The sequence below is a fragment of the Falco peregrinus genome, chromosome Z (assembly GCF_023634155.1).
Source record: "Falco peregrinus isolate bFalPer1 chromosome Z, bFalPer1.pri, whole genome shotgun sequence".
In the NCBI taxonomy this organism is placed as follows: domain Eukaryota; kingdom Metazoa; phylum Chordata; class Aves; order Falconiformes; family Falconidae; genus Falco; species Falco peregrinus.
In genome coordinates, this window is record NC_073739.1 from 12,416,773 (window position 1) to 12,434,261 (window position 17,489).

The window sequence follows — 17,489 nt, forward strand, 5'->3', positions numbered from 1 at the left end:
ATCTAGAACTCCGTTAAGAAAACTGGGCAAACACTGCATTTTTGTCAGGCAATTTTGATGCAATAAATGGTGAAGTCCAAGCATTTTGACTAAGATTCTTAATGTCAGCTTGGGCTGAGAGCCAGAATTCCAGAGAAAACACAGGCAAATATTCAGGAGAGCTGAATCACAGCTGAGGTTTTGTGTTGGCAGTGACTTCAGCAAACAGCAATAGTCATGGACACATCTATGTCTTTATCATACAGGCATGGCTGGGCAGAGGTCTGTTTCACCTGTGTTTGTAGTAGGACAGTTCTCAGGTAAAAGCTGTCCTACAGCTCCGAGGACTGAGGAATTGAAGTCGTAGTGTCTAATACAATTCAGGTTGGAAGGAACCTCAGGAGATCACCTAATGCAACCTCTAGTCTTACACAGATAACCTTTTCTTGCCTTGGAGTTTATATATAGTTTAGATATCTCCCCCCCCTGGCCCAGCTGTGTCTCTGTTTTTATTTCCACAGTATCAATTCATCTGCTGAGGGTCAGATGCTGGAGAAGTTTGACAAGACACTAAAATAAAATCCTCCCATTGCTTTCCCAGCTTTGAGCTGAGGAGCACAAACTTCAAAGGTCTGACAGTGGAGCTGCCCTAGGTAAAGTGTTGATTTTTCAGAGCAGTTCAGCGGAGGTGCAGAAGGTGTTTCCACCTTGCACCAAGTAGTGGCGTAGTGGAGAAGAGGGAAGGAGGAGGCGGAACAGCTGCAGCAGCTGGAGTCGCCAGCATCAGTTTGCCTAGCAACCTCCCTTCTTAGGTAAGGGCATCAAGTTCAGTAGCAACAGCACCAGCAGAAGCAGCTCTGACACCTGGTGAGCTGGGTGCATGTTAGAGAACATGAGAGCTGTCAAAACACCAGCTTTAGGGCTCCGAAGCCTCCTCAGTTTATTGGTAGGTAAACTATATAGATCTGCTTACCAGAACTTATTCCAGTGGTCTGTGCATACTGAACAAAATGTATATGGCTTACTGCAGCGAGACAGCTATTTATACCAGGTGATTGTTGAATGTTACTTTAGTAATTTAGAAAATAAAAGTAATAGAAAACTATTTTGGAAAAATCCATTGTATAATTCTATCTTTTTCCATGAGTACTGTGATAAGTAATTGTATAATACAGTAGATGATTAACCTCTAATAATATAAGGAAAAGTGATAGCATATTATATTAATAGAAACTATTACCTTTCACTGGAAGTGGAATAAGACCAGGGTGCATTATCATGACATACTCTGTTCCGTTCATATATATGCTAGAGTATATATTTTAATACATTATTTATATATATATTATAATGTGTAATATATATATGTATAATTTTATTCTGCTACTGATGCAATTCAATCTGTATGCTATTATGATGCTGTATCCTTCCTGTAATAGGCTTATGTGATCTTAATATCTGTAATTATATAGTTTAACATTTATATAATTAACTGTTGTATTGTGTTATTAACGGTATAACAAAAAAGACTTACTCAAAGAGTTTAGGTGTAAAAGATTAAAAGAAACTGAGCAGCATTTCAAAAGCAAGCAAAAAACCTGCTTAAATAAAATGTCTCCCTGAATATGGTCCTAGAACCACCCACTCTTTGTAGAGAAAACCTTCTGCAACTGAAAGATTCTTAGGTTCCCTCATTGTTTCATAGAAAATTTCTGGATAAATCAAGATAATATACTGATTGAGTTTGCATACCCCTAGGAAGCTGTCAGTTTTTGCTCTAGAAGTAGAAAAGAGTGAAATATGCCAGGCTGTGTTTCTGCATTTCATTTGACTTCTTTAGAAGACATAAAAACTTTGGAGATGAAACTCATCCTTTCCCTGTTCCCATACTGTTGGTTTTTGGGGTTTTTTTTTGAGTCTATTCATATGCTTTTTTTCTGGCAGGGGATATTGGTGGAGGGGTGGCATGATTTAGATAACAAAGACTATGACTGTTGGCCCCTGGAAAAACCAGATGAGTATAATATGATGGACTGTGGAGGTGAGTGAGTCCTTAAGCTGTTCAAAAAAGTTAATCTCTTGCTTGGGGAACGGTTGAAAACCCAAAACTGCAGTACTCAGAATAATAACTAACTCATAATGAATGTTATGCATGGTGGAAAGCATCTGAATCAGTGACAACCTGTCTTCATAGAGAAATAAGTTAAAGAAAACAAACAAAAGATACTTCAGAGCAATTATTTGTCTAATTTCATTGGTTCCAAAAGAAAAAGTAGTAGCAATAGCTGAATCCCTTCCCCCAGAAAGAAACCAAAACCATTTTATTTCTCATTAGAAAAACAAATGCAACTTAATCCAAACAAAGCAGGCAGGCAGTTCTGCATTGCAGCAAATTCTGTTGAGTCATTGCTGAAATTTTGTAGTGTCAGTTCAAAAGTGGACTGTTTAAACCCTCCAGCCATTAAGCAAAATCATTGATTCTACATGTCATGCTTTTCCACCTTGTCAAAACTGTGTTTCATGAGTACTTAAAAAAAATATGAGATCTTTAACCATTTAGTCCACTCCGTTTCAGAAATCAATTTACATAATGAGATAACAAATAATAGAATAATTTTTATGTTGGAAATTGATTGTTTGAGATTGAAAAATAATTATAGAGGGACTGAAATATAGGAAATTAAATTTAAACAAAAGAAAATCATTCTGTACTGTAAGGGTGATCAAACAGTAAAACAGGTTACCCAGAAAGGCTGTGGTTCTTCCATCCTTGGAGATTTTCAAAACCCAACTAGACAAAATCTAGAGCAACCTGCTTTGGGTGACCCTGCCTTGAACAACACAAGGCTGGACCAAATGGTTTCCAGTGGTGCCTTCCAATTGCAACTAATCTGTGATTTTGTGACTTTGTAATTGATAAGTAGGTGGCATCAATCAACACTTTTGTTTATGTTGTAAAATATAAGATCCGAGGCAATATGTTTCGACAAGGTTTTTAGAAAAAGCAAGGACACCTGAGAAAATAATACTGATAAAACACTCCAGAACATATACTGCTGGGTCACACTCTGAGCTCAATTAAACATTTTCCAAGAGTTCTGTTGAAACAGTGAAATTCAAAGACAATCTAAATAATTGTCAGCTAAGATTTTTATCCCTGTATAAATTTACTGTTGCTTCAACTATTCATCAGAACAGATGACTTGTTTAAAGCTATTCTTACTAATAATAAAAGTGCAAACTAAGTACAAGGAAAACTAATATGAGTAGGTTGCTTAATTAACATATACCCTTTGCAACCAGTTTTACAATGAACTCCAACCTCTGTCCTGCCTTTCTCTGTAGTTTTTCCCTGTCATCTGGGCTTTCTTAAAAGCAAAGCAAGAAGCATATACTGTAGCCTCATTGCTGTGGATTTAACACAAGATCTTCAAAGCATTTAGATGTGGGATATCTATCATTGAAAGAAGAGGGGTTTTTATCTTTGTGAAACCTTTAAAGGCAAATAGAAAGTAATTTAACTGAAATGTATGCTGACCTTTGCCTTCATTCTTACACATTCTCTGAAGCTCAGCTCTCTTACCTTTTAATGCAAATCACACTAGCATTTTTATGTAAATTTTTGTGTTGTATGAGTTTTTCTCATAGTGTTAGCATTTATAAAGAGTGTTTAGTTTTCAAAAGAGCTGTGAAATCAAGAGGTTATTTTACAATTTACTTCTATAGATCTGAAACAGATTTATGTTTAGAGAAGAAATAGTACCTTCACTAACAGTGCAAGTGAAGAATACACTTGTAAAAACAACTCCAGAGTAAGAAAAAAGTTTAAAATTTAACAACAGCACAAAGTGAGGATTTTTTTGAAAGGCAGGTTTACCCATTCTCTGCAGAAGGTATTTAACACTTTTTGACAAACTGAAAGTTACACACTTGTGTGATGTAAATAATTTGAAGGTATACAAATTAAACCTTCATTAAAACCTTCATCCAACAGTACAGAAAGAGGTAGGTGAATGGAGTGGAATGATTTTGATAGTGTTTAAGAATATGGATTAAAAACTTCTCCCATCTCCTATTTAATTTCATTCTCAGGCTCAAGGTAGGTAATATGGTGTCCCAGAGACAAGAGAGATGAATGGGATAAATCATCTTTCCCAGTAAGAGTGTTGAAATGGAAAATGACAGATGATTGGGGAGCTCTTCTTCCACTGTCCTCTGTTCTAGATGTGATACAGTTTTATAAAAAGAAAATGCTTTCTTAAATATATAATTATCAGTATATATAATTTATGTCTCATGAGGCTAAGGGTTTTGACTGAATTTCATGTGTGTTGTCTATGCTTCCATAATGAGGTGTGCCTCAGTGAAAGCAGCCAAGAATGAATAGAAATCTTTATTGACTGATCAAAGTGGCAAGCAAATCTGCCAGGGGAAGCAGCACTGCATTATGCTGGGAGCAAAGTTACTTCAGATAAAGTAACGAGATTTTTTGTCTTTTTCTCCATTAGCTTGTTCTTTTCTAAGTGAGTGTCAGAAATGATCAATTAATGTGCATTTATGTATAACTGTAAAACCATTAAAATGAATAACTGTTTTGGGCTTATAAAAAGCAATGAAACAATAGATGAAAATCACTATAAAGTTTTACATTTGTATGCATTTGTAAAGTAGAAAAGTAGAGCAAATATGTTAGCTCATGATTGTGTTGTTTCTAGGCTTGGAGATGGCATGGGTGCAAAGACCTCCAGAAACAGCTGTGAGCGGGGAATTCTTCAATGTGACCTATGCAGTCTTTGCTTCAGACAGCTTTTATCAGTATGCAGTGCAAAATCAAATCCTTTCTCACAGGTATTACCTTCTATAAAAATGCCTTCATGGTCATGAGTATGTAAGGATTCTATGCGTACATTTTCAGTAACATAATTGGAACACACACTCTGGGGCTCCTTCCTAGTTTCTTGCATCTCTTGAGGTCTCCTGCAGCTCTTTTTGCCCTGATATTTTCCCTCTGCAATGACTTTGCCCTCAGAGCAGCCATCATGGCACACTTGCCCACATGGTCATCATCCTGTATCTGCATTACTGTCTCAGTGCAACTCTGAATATCACTTCTTGACTTCTCTACACATGGATTTTGCAACTGAAGTTTAAGCATCAGACCAACACTAACTGTGTCTTATACTCCTTTTAATCATAAGTGTATTTTAAGTGCACAACATGGATATGAAAAAGAGGCTGGCCCAACCCTGAATCTACTGAATTCAGTAATGAATTTTCTTTTGATTTCCATGGGTTTTAAATCAGTCCAAAGTTTATATATCAACTCAGAGATTGAGTTGGTGACTGTAGACAGCAGAGGTTAAATACAGAATATTTATGTGTACAATTAAAAGGCTAATACATCCTGATTTTACACTTTTGTCTGTACATAGCAATTCTCCATCCATATACAGCAATGTCTGGGACAGAGGCAGCACTTAGTTTTCCCCACTTTTTGTGCTGTACTTGGTTAGTGTAAGAGCTGTTTGCAGAAAATCTCACATTTTCCTCTGCCAGTCTGAGTGTTCACATAGCAAAAGGTTGATACTGTATTTTGACCAGGTGTACAGATTACAGTTTTGCAAAATTTGTTTATCACATTTTCCGAAATTTATGACTTATATTATTTGCAAGGACTTCAACATAGAGCAGGTTTTTTCACTGCTTGGAGATGAATCTGGTTTTCTAGTCATTCCAGGGAGACCTACTCCCTTGAATCAGTAAAGAATTTGGAAAACTCTGTTCTTTGTGTACATATACATATCTTGCACATAAAGACAGATGACAAATATTTAAAAAGAGAGAAATCTAGGCTACAACTTTTCAAAGGGATTAAATTTGCACCTCATTTTAACTAGAAGACTCTTAAGTTTAGTGGTTGACCCAAATATGGCTGAGCCTGGCAAGTCAATATATGGGCATCAGCATAATTGGGTAAAACCGTGATGAAGATATGAATAAAAAACAGAGAATACAGGATAAATTTTAAAAAGTAGCCATAAAGACAAATATGTGAATTAATACTTTATCTGTTTAGGTGCCTTAGGAACTGACAAATTTGCTTATCTCAGATTTCAAGTGTGTCTATGCCTTTGTAAATCTGGCCGTGTCAATCTATGTCAACCTGATCCCAAATGATATTTGTGTTTAGTTCTTGTAATACAGCCTTCAGTCCTAAATCTACTCATTACTGGCTAGCTCTTCTCTCATTAAATACAAACTCAAAAATAAATCCTGGTGTTCTGGCACTGTTTTATAGAGACCCATCAAAAGTGCATAACATGTAAACTTAAACCCTACAACTAAGTCTGGCTGTATCTACTGAGTAAAGCATGTTTGTGGAAAATGATTTTATTTTAAAGCCAGATTTATTAGGATGATAAGCAGCTGAAAGTGTAACTGAGGAAACAGTGGGAGGAAGTGTTGCATCGCACATTTGCAGGTAACTACATTAATCTTTCAGGGATGAACTTTCAAACGGCCCACCTTGTTTTGCAAAACATTATGCATAAGGTCCACTTTCTGCTCTAAATTTTTCATTTGGGGATTTATATCTGATATTATTGTCAATAATTGCCATTTTCCTTGGTGTTTTGGGTTGTGGAGCAAAGGCTGGAGCTGAATGATATGTATGAATCACATGTATAGATGAAGTTGCATAATTAAAAACACTGAGAATTAAAGTGGCCAGGGGCACGTGTTTCTGGTGGTGGAAGTAATTGCATCTTCTGTGTCAGATATAGCAGTGTCATGTAATCCCATCTGGTCATGAAGTCAGTCTGGGGAAAGAAACGAAGGCTGGTACTTGCTTGTGGCATAGAATTTGCCAGAAGTCCCTACCACATGGCAGTAGACAGTTGTCGGGTTGAAAACAGTCTTCATTGCTCTAGGAGTGCTTCAGCCAAAAGCAAAATAAAAGAGAAAGATGTGGTGTAACAGTGTTTATTCCACTGAATGTGTTTTTGCTACTGATTTTTGTGTGCAGGATGAAGAATAGGCTCTTGTGCTTGTTGCAGTTTTGGGGAATGAGGAATAACAATTTTCTCTCTTTGCTGCTCGTCTAGCAATGCTACTGCTGCAAAGGAATTCTGTGAGGAGCATGAATGCCCTGCCAGCTGGAAAGATGCAAATGGGGAGAACTGCTGTGTCTACCATGCCAACATTCACTCCTGTCCTCTGGCCTTCATGGTTAGTATAATGGTACAGCATCATGTGCTGGGTTAGACATAGTTGTAATAATGAGGTACAAGCTTGTGACGTCTTTCTGTAATTACAATTAGACCAAGTCTACAGTTCACTAAAATCACTGTGGGAAAATTTGCCAGTTTTAGATTTTTTGCACAGGATGCTGACGCTTCAAAGAAATAGCTGAATTTTTGGACAAGGCAGTATTCAGAATCTCTCATTTTATATTTAGTGGGGCCAGTTTGATCTCTTTGAGACTACTTGACTCAGATCTCTGTTTCAGTCAATAGAGAAAGAAAGACAGATAATTTCATTCTAAAGCAAGCAGGGTGAGTTGTCAATTGGAATTGTTGTACTGTCCTTCAGCTTATAGAGGGACTCTGAATGATATGCTTAAATTACTGAAGTTGAGTGGGATGAGTATCACTGTCTGTCACTTGTAGGATTGAAGATTGTATACACATGTCCTAGGGTGGAATGATTTTTCTGTATCAGATCAGAGCAAAAAAAGGAATCCAAATACTGATTGTGTAAGTAGTATCTATCATAATGAGTCTGCTTGGTTCATCAAAAAAGCCTGTCCCACTCTGAATGAACATTTAAGGTTCTGATGCTAACAATACAGTTTGGGACACTTTTTTTTTTTTTTTTCTCTGTGAGGTAAGCCTTAACAATAATTATAATAATAAAGCATAATAATCTTCATACCATTGCCCAGTTTTTCTAGTTGATCTCTCTTCTGTCAACCTGACACATTCTTCATGATCAAAGATGGTATAATAAAAAGCCTAGTCTACACGACTTGTGGCTAGTTCATGTACACTTAATGCCTCCACAACACCCCTGGCTTAATTCTTGGCAGTCTCTTCTAAAGGAGCTGTTTTATTAATGATTTCCTGGGAGCCTTAGCTGATACCAGGACTTCGGTTTAAAAGAGGAATCCATGCTGGAACCATCATGTCAAAACTTTTGTCTGGAACCATAGCAAATAACTTCAACATCCCACCACCACTGTGGTGGCCTCTCCATTATTTCTTGCTTTCACAATTAGTTCTGCATGGCATTAAGGTGTGGAAAAGGTGAAAGCATGTAGCCAACATGCATCATCTGGCTTCCTTGTAATACTGTAAATATTTCAGTTCTTGTCATACAGCTGTCATACAGCAAAAGGCCATGAGTATCATTGTATAAGATCAAACATACTTCAAAGCAAGGTTTTTCCATTGTTCAAGAGGAGGTTTTGTTGTTTGTTTGGTTTTTTGGTTGGTTTTTTTTTCAGTGTCATGTGTTTTAAAACATTATATCTTGGTTAACATGAACCCCATTTCTTTTGAGTTCGTCTGTCTTACGGTGCATTGAAAGAAGTGCCTGAAGAAATCTCTGGACTTAGGAGACAGACTTAATTCTTTCAAAGAAAAAAAAATTCAAGATCATCAGACAGCCAAAATAATCCTTTATGGTTGCAATTGCTTGGAAGTTTACATCTTAACAGCTTTACTAAGAAATGTTCTGCAAACAGACACAAAAGAGATGTTTTCCTTCCTCATTTCTGTATCAAAAGTGAAACCGCAACAAAACCCCTTTAGAAAAATATAAAAAGTATGATATGATTCTGTTTCTGGTTCTAATACAGAAAATCCTGGAAAAGTGTATTAGCTTCTTAGAATTACTGCAGTTAAAATTTGGGACCACATTTTGGTTCATGTATTTTAAAAAATAACTATATTTTTGAGATTTTACTTCAATATAGGAAAAAATGCTTGTCTCTTATTTTATCTTTTAGTTTATGGCAGAACAGTGTTGATTGTGCTTTGACATTTTAGTAAATTTGGTTACAGAATATAACTTTATTTCCTGTTAAAGAACACAAATCATTTTAAGAAAGTAAAAGTGGAGGAGCTAGGATTTTTGTTGTGTTGTGGTTTACTGATGTAACCAATATATCTGATAAAGGGTAGAGGAGGAATATGTGGTCCGTGGATCCCAGATGATGGCCAGATATTTACTCACACCTTGTCTACAGCTGGCAAAATGACCCAAAGAAACTGGACTGCCAAGGTAAGTATATTTATATAAGACTTTATACATACATATACACGCACATACCTACGCACACATACACACACATATCCCCAGAGGATTTTACCTGGTTTGCTCTCTTCAGAGCTTACTTGCTATTAGTTTAGTGTGGTTCATGTAAGTCTTCCCCATTTCATTTATTTTTAAGTGTTCTGTGTGTACATGATGCATATTGCTGGATAATATGAATTCCTGACTGACAACATGTAAGTAACAGCTTTACACACTACTACTGCATAGGTAGGTAATAGAAGTAATGGGCATGGGAGAGAAGAGAACAGCCTAATCTGTCTGTTTGAGGCCTATGCTAACAATATATTGCACATACATTGTTATGTGCATGTGTCTGGAATGTGTCACAGGTTAATATGGCCATTAGCAGGCTTCTACCCAGCAGAAGTAACAAGGAAGCAAACATGGCAGCATGCATAGGCTGATCACCCTGCTTGGCGAAAAGAACACACACCAGAAGGGGAATCAGGCCTGCCTTTCCCACAGACATTCTCTCTCCTGTTTCTGTTTGTCTCCCCAGCCAAGGATACCTCCTTCCTGATTCTGAAAAAATGCACACATTCTTTTGCAAAACACCGCAATCAGGCAATTGTTTTTATAATAACCTACTATATGCAGGTGAAGTTTTGACACTTGCTGCTTTGTTCACTTGTTTGACAGGTTGTTTTAGTTCACGTGGGTGTGACTTCTCTCATCGCACACATCAGAGTTGGGAGAATGCAAGTTGCTCTGGAAGCAAAAACCACAGTCCTTCCTGCAATAGGTATGATATAAAATGAAGATGTGAGGGAATTGCTTATTGATGGCAAATCTCAATGCTTTTATCATTCATGCATGGTTACCAAGAGCAAAAGAGACTCCTACCACTCCCTCTTACCATTTAAAATACACAAAATTATTTCTAAAATTCTTCTTCACATAACACTAAACATCTGAAAAAGTGTCTGAGCTTCTAACCTGTGTTTGAACCTAGAACAGTTGGAAGCCACTCATCAAACAGGTAAAGTCAACTACCATGATGAGTGGCTTCAGGTACTACAAAGCTTGTCTGCAGTTGATGGGGATGTGAAAATATTCTTCCATCTAGTATGTTTTGAGGATCTGGACACTCTTCATCTGAAGGGGAGCACACTAGCCTTAAGCACATAGGAAACATAGGAACCCAATTTGTTTCCCTTGTTCACATTAAAATTCGAGTCCTCTGAAAGGCTCTGAAATCGATCTTTCATTCACTTTGGTATAGCTGTATGCAGGGAAGCAGAAATAACCATAACAATTCTCTTAGCAATGTAAAACTTAAAAGTGGACTTTATTTAAGAAATTAACCACGCAAGCTGAAGAAAAATATTGGGTAGAATAGGAATGTCATCACAGTACTCTTCTGGAAGTTTGAGAATATATTTCCTAATGTTATGGAAAAAACAAAGAACCAAAGCAACTCCAGTGTGGATGGAAGTATTTAGCTATTGAATTTGCTATTCATTTCAAGACAGCTGCAGCTGAGTTTTCCAGTAAACTTACAATTTATTAGAAAATAAATTTAAAATGCTGCTCTACCCCTGAGGCAGAAAGCGACTTAGTGATTATCCTGATGTTATGCTGGAAATAGATCGACTGAGGCAGAATTACAACTGAGCAGTGAATTATTACATAGTGACAGAATGATACCTTCGGCTCTTCTCAGAAGGCTGAAGTAGAGCACGATATTTGTTTAGTCATACAGGTAAAATTGAAACACCACTCAAGACAAGGGAGAAAGAGTTTTGTTCTCTAGGGCTTTTTTTTTTAATCACATCTGATAAGGGTCTATTTTCATAAGACCTTGGAGAAAAAGAAATACTTGAAGTATGGGTTGCAGGGTTTCATTCTGTAGTATCCAGTGTCTGCTGCTGCTGCTGAGGAAGGGTCATCATCTTCTGGGGATCTCGAGGGCTGGATCAAGTACAAAGAATATAAAAGACAATGACTCCCTTGAGGAACTTTAAGTCTCAGAAAAAACAGATGGACAATGAGAAACAGAGTAGTGATGAAGTGATTTACACACCAAACATGTCAAAGTCTCTGAGGTCATTAACAATTCAATCTGATCAAAGAGATCCTGTATCATTTTAAAATTTCAGGTTATTCTTTCAGCTGCTGGGGTGCTATCTCTGGATTCTTCAAAGTTTATTCTTTCTGGTACTCTGAGGTTTCCCAGCTCAAGGAACCTGTGTTTAAATCTGAATACAACCTTGTGGATGGATGACACTAACTTAAAGTGTTCTGATACGTGTTTTCTTTTCTAATCAGTCTGTGGAGATGGCTTTTGTGAGGAAGAAGAAGGCTGCTCTATCTGTCCAGCAGACTGCGGGGAATGCCCACTGTCTGCTGATGCTAGGATAGCAATTGCCTTACCAGTTTGTTTAGTCTGCACTGGCTTTATTTTGGCAGTCATGGTAAGTATTCTTTCTCTCATCTTCTGTTTCCTTTTTCTTACTTCCATGGTTTGGTTAGAGTGGAGCTCTCTCTTAGTAGAGGGATAGTTTTTCTCCTGCATCCAGAACCTGTGTACTATGGAAGAAAGCAGAAGGAAGAGAAAACCTTTTTGGCTTCTTTATGAGGGGAAGCTCGTTGGGCTTGGAATTTTCATCCTGTAAGAGAGAAGACTGAAGAAGAATGTAACAGAGGGATGGATATATAATAGTAAAGTAAGAAGAGGTTTTTCACAAGATGGGAACAAGGGTGTGCCAATAAAATAAGAGTATTTTTCACTCAGAATAAAACTCTGTTATGAAATTCACTGCTTCAAAACACTATGGAAGCCAGAGGCATAAATGAATTAAAAAATAAATTAGGTAAATTCATAAAGGGATTAGTTCCACCAGAGGCCATTAAATCTCAAAGTCCAAATACAACTTATAATGGAAAACTTTCAACTCAGGATATTCTCAAAAGAAATAACAAAAGAGGATCTTTCTTTTTTTTTCCTGCTTTTTGTTTTGTTTTGGGTTTTATTTGATTGGGGTTTTTTAATAGGCTCATTTTCTTAGTGTAACTGAACTGGTTTGGTTCAGTTCAAAGTGATTAATTTTGCATAACAGTTATCAATTATTATAACAGGCTCATGAAGAAAAAACAAAAAAGGAGTGAGGAGAGAGGAGTATATGAATATGGGAGAAGTAGTTTGGGATACCATTGTATGAAAATGTCTGTATAAAGAGCATGCAATAATGGCTTATTAGCTCACAGTGCTTTGGGGGAAAAGGATCTACATTCCTTATGTGTCTGCGTCTTGCAAAAAAATAAATTTCTGAATCTCATAACAAGGATTTAGTGGGTGAATATGGCAGTTGTAGAGTCATTATATTGACTATGCACATAACATAATTTATTGGGGGTTTGGCTTATAGAGCCTGTAAATTTATACACTACTTCCTCGGGGGTTCCTTCTCTTTCCATCTTATATTGCAGTTGCAGTGAGCATCTGAGGTATGCAAGGGCAGTGAGAGGGAATGAGCAGAAGGCTGGTGGCCCACCAAACAGGTACTACAGGAGGGCTGCATCACAATTAGGGTTTTTCTCTGCTCTGTGCCCCTCTGTGTGGCTTTGTGACTTAGGAATAGAAGCACTGTTGAAAACTATTTGAGCATTTATAATCCATAGGGCAGTTTTGACAATGTGTTTATAGTAACTGTCCTGTAAAAACCATGTGATCTGATAGAAATGTGTAATTGGACAGATAAGGAGTTCATACAGTTTTAAACAATCGGCATTTTAGAAAGAGCAATGGAGTTTCTTGGCCTTGCATAGGTTTATCTAAAGGGCTTATAGCAATATTTACCCATTATTTCTGATATTTTTTTGTATGTAGGTTTTGAAGTTGGGGGTTTTTTCTTCTTGCATTTCTGTGTACTTATTCCTGCTAACTTCTGCAGTAGCATCTTCTTTTTTTCATGTTTTAGTTAGGTGATGAGTAAACAAGATAAGAAAGATCCTTTTATCTGATTCAGTAATTAATATCATGTAAAAACAACCATCTGGGAAACTAATATCTTCTTCAGTCACTCAACTGTTGGAGAGGATTCCTTTGATACCACTGTTTGTAATAAGCCTAGTGGTCACTTCTAGCCAAAATGCCTTTGCTCAGTCATACCTTTGCAAGATAAAATGTAGATGTCTTTTCTCAGAAACCTTTTGAAATAAATGGGATTACCTAATTTTGAGTCAGTGACCTCTATGTTTGTCATAAATTTCTACTAAACTATTGGCAGAAACTCCATACCATGCTCCTTGTGTACTATCTGGGGTTTTGTTACCTGTTTCAATGGATGCATAATTCCTAATACTAAATTCCACACTCTAGAAAATGGTATAATGATGATAAAATGCTGCTTTGGTTTGACATTTTGGCAGTGACTGCAGCTATAACAGCTGTATAATCTTCTGCTCCTCTTTTGAAAGCATGTGTTTACACTTTCTATGTTAGTTTTGCACGTCATCTCTACAGAAAATCAGCTATTAGATTGACGCCACCTTTTCAAAGTAGCTACAGAATTCCTATCTAATGTTCTTTATGCTAGAGTATTTGACATAATATGACCTCATTTGTGGATGGGTGGCTAATTCTGTTACAGGATATAAGATGTACTCCTCCTTATCTTGGTGTTGGGATGTAGTGTGTTCTTGTCATGCACTTACATAGCACAGGACATTTCCATGGCACAAGGTGATGTAAGCCACTCGTCTGATGTCCAGGCTGAGATGTAAATGTGTAAGAAGTATTGACAATAATGGAGAATTTGTAGCCAATGCAAAATGTGACATGTAGTTAGATCCTAGGGTATAGACTGGACAGTTTTTAATATTGGATGGTGTTTTCTTCTAAGCTTTTTATTAATATTCTTGGTTCTCATGTTACTCATAAGGTATATATTGGATACTTAAACATCAGATTTTGTTTGGATTCTTATAAACTTTCATCTTTGAAAAAAATAATCTCTGGTTTAATTCCTTCAAAGATAGTAGGGCTACATCAGGAATGAATTTGATTTATCTTTGTAGTGGTTTCAATACCAGAAACAAAAGATGTTTTGGGATGAAAGCTGGATTATAGACTTCACCTGCATAAAACAAGGTTAGTAACTTGTCATTTTGATACTATGATCAATTTTCTTAATAATTTTGAAAACAAGTTCAATCATAAGTACATCTTTGTGTTTTAAGGATCTTCCTAAAAGTGAACCAATTTGTGACAGATCTGTAGTTTCACCCCTGTAACCTCTCTGAGCTCATCACTGATATTTTTTGTTTATTGAAACTTTAGAGGTCAAAGTTATTCTAAATAGTTTCCTTCTTTTTTATGGTGATTTGTCAATTAAAAAAGACAGGCCTATCCCAAAATAAACAGATAACCTCTGGACTTGGACAAAATAAATTACAGCTGCTTCAGTGGATGTATCATTCTGTATAATTGGTCTCACTAAGTTGCCCTGGACTTGCACAAATATAATGACGGACCTAATGAGATACTAATTTCTCTCAGTGTATGCTATCTGTGACAGACTTGCTGCAAAAAGTAATTCATTATGGCCATTGTATTTTTTTTTTTCCTTCTGGATATAAAATATGATTTCATTGGTTCTAATTAAGTGTGTTCAGAATAAATTCAGATGTTAATATATGCTCTACTATGCTGCACTTAAAATAGGTATAGATTATTTGCTTTGCTGTTCATTGTTTTAACATTCAGAAGGGAAACAATGCCTAGATCTTCAGAAAGGGTAAATTTGTAGAAATCTGCTGAAGTTGATAGTTCTGTGCTGACGCACACTCTCACTTTCTGTCTTTGTGAGGAATTGCTAGAAAGATGTCTGCTGTATCTGCGTTACATCATTGTGTTGCTAGTAGAAATGTCAAGACATTCTTGTGTTAATATATAGTAGAGATGCTTTCAATCTTGGACTTCAACATCAATTTCTGTGTAGTTTTGATATGATATTTTCATTGCTGTACAGAAGAGATGTTAGCTTAGAATTTGAGTACATAAACCAAACTAAATTTCAGTCCAGATTTGTGAAAACAGAAATAGAACACTCAAGGAAAAGTGTCTTTCAGTATAGCAAAAAGTAACATGAGCAAATTCTCAGCTGATAGTGAATTAGAAGAGGTCATAAACATCACATGGGAGTAGAAACAACAGAAAGAGACTGAGGAAAATTAGAACCATCATCAAAATATAACAGATCAAAAATTAATTTGAAAAATCCAAGATGAAAGAAGTAGTTTTCTTGGAGAGGAGCCTATGAAGCATCGATACTTTTTAAGGCCTAGCAGTGATAGTTAACAACTTAAGAGTAATGAGGACTGGTAATATGATGAGTTTTGGAAACAGTATGTCTCTCTGGGCAGAACTGTTCAAAGACAGCCATAGCAACCTGAAATGCACAGTTATCTAAATGGAAACACATCAGTAGCGGTGTACCCACACTATGTAGCCTGCACTGTGAAAAATTAGCTTTATTTTTGCAAGATAACTTCTTTATTGGTGCATTGCACCATACATATATTTGTGTGTGTGTATGTGCGTACACACACACGCACGCACACTCTTATTCTCAAAGCTGTCTCAGGGATCTGTAACATATTTCTGGTGGAATGCTGTAGAAAGACTCCAAATGTCAGCGCAATTTTGAACTGCATATGGATAGTATTATGCTGTGGGAACAGGCAGTCCTGACGGAAGGTGAGATACTGAACTTCCTCAGCAACACCTTATTGGATACTGACACCAGAGAGAGTTGAGAGGTTTCAGTGATGCTGAGACTGGTTTTAATTGGAGATGGTGAAATGATACGTTTAATTCACTAAATTAGTTTTAAAATCCATTTTGTTACCTTGAGATGGTCAACAGAGATTAAAAAACGTATGTTGAGATCACTGATCTTTTTTCTGTCTGACTGTATTGTTGCTGTTCTCTGACTTCCCTCTGGTGTCAGAATCACTTCCCACATCCCTGTAACTTAAGTCTTCTAGAAGCTCCAAATAGACTTGTCAAAGTACAGCACAGGGCTTGCTCTGCTTTGCTGTCTTATGTCCTTGACATCTAAGTAGCAGCAAGGGCTAATCATCCCAAGAGCAGAAAGTGAAACTGGCATCACATCCTGAGGATTAGTGGGAAAGATCTCTGGCAATGAATCACCTCTGGAACTTTTTTACTTTTTATGCAGCAGTCACATTCCAAGCAATAGGTTTCTATCTTAAAAGACCAGTTGAGGTGCAAAGATTTGGGGATTTCCCTATATTTGCCTTCCTCTGAAGTCTCTGCTTTGACAATAATATGCATCTTCAGTGCCTTTTCTGATCCCACATCCCATTTAGATCACATAGTATGGAGAGCAACAGGAAGCATGATGAGTGCTCCCACAGCGCCCAGTGACTCCAATGCCAGCTGTATTACTACTCTGAGCTCCTGCACAGCAGCTGCTAACATGTCCAGGAAACAGTACTTCACCCAGACTGGGAGATAGTAAGTCAATATATTTCTCATTTACTGCAGTACCTACTGTAATATAGTTCCACCTTGCTTTCTGGTTCTTGCCACTTCTTTTGTCAGGCCAAATCCAGTAAGTTAATATCATTGTTCCGACTTATGCACACATACTGGCTGTGGAATATTTTACATGCCAGGCTTCTGTTTCATTTGTCATTTCTCCCTTTTGTCTTGGAGACTTATTAAAAGGCTATGGCTGCATAATGTGTCTTGCATCTGTTAACAAATGATCCTTGCTGTTCAGATATGTTTCAAAGCAAGGCTTTAATGCATTCCTTTTTCTAAAATGCAGGCAAAGCATGGCTAGGTTCTTCTCACTAAAGAATAGCATCCTATACAGTAGCACATGAGAAATCTTGTCCTTAAACCAGCTGATGTGACTGAAGATATAGAACATTTCACCTCTGGGTCACATTATAAACATGCATATCCTGTAACTATATGGGCAAACAATATAGTCATATCCTGCTATCCAGAAAGAAATTTTTCCCGTAAAAATAATATAATTAAGGGGTAGGGGAGGAAACGTGCAAAGGTGGAGTTAATACCTACCATTTGAATACACAGGGCAGGATCTGTGCTTTGCAGGATAGAGGAACTTAGGATCATCGGCTGGGGGAGCCGCTGCCTTTTCAGCATAGATCACTGTTCTGGAAAATCAGTCACT

General features: G+C 37.0%; 1 protein-coding gene across 1 annotated transcript in view; it reads left to right on the forward strand.

Moving 5' to 3' along the window:
• The first annotated feature begins 871 nt into the window (after positions 1–871).
• Positions 872–17,489, forward strand: part of LOC101920659 (atrial natriuretic peptide receptor 2-like) — a 36,643-nt gene continuing 20,025 nt past the window's right edge. The window contains exons 1-9 of the mRNA XM_055791022.1: positions 872–925; positions 1,924–2,020; positions 4,695–4,827; positions 7,083–7,206; positions 9,157–9,261; positions 9,955–10,057; positions 11,584–11,729; positions 14,335–14,407; positions 16,651–16,798. Coding sequence (XP_055646997.1) covers positions 872–925; positions 1,924–2,020; positions 4,695–4,827; positions 7,083–7,206; positions 9,157–9,261; positions 9,955–10,057; positions 11,584–11,729; positions 14,335–14,407; positions 16,651–16,798 — 983 coding nt within the window. The remainder of the gene's footprint in view (positions 926–1,923; positions 2,021–4,694; positions 4,828–7,082; positions 7,207–9,156; positions 9,262–9,954; positions 10,058–11,583; positions 11,730–14,334; positions 14,408–16,650; positions 16,799–17,489) is intronic.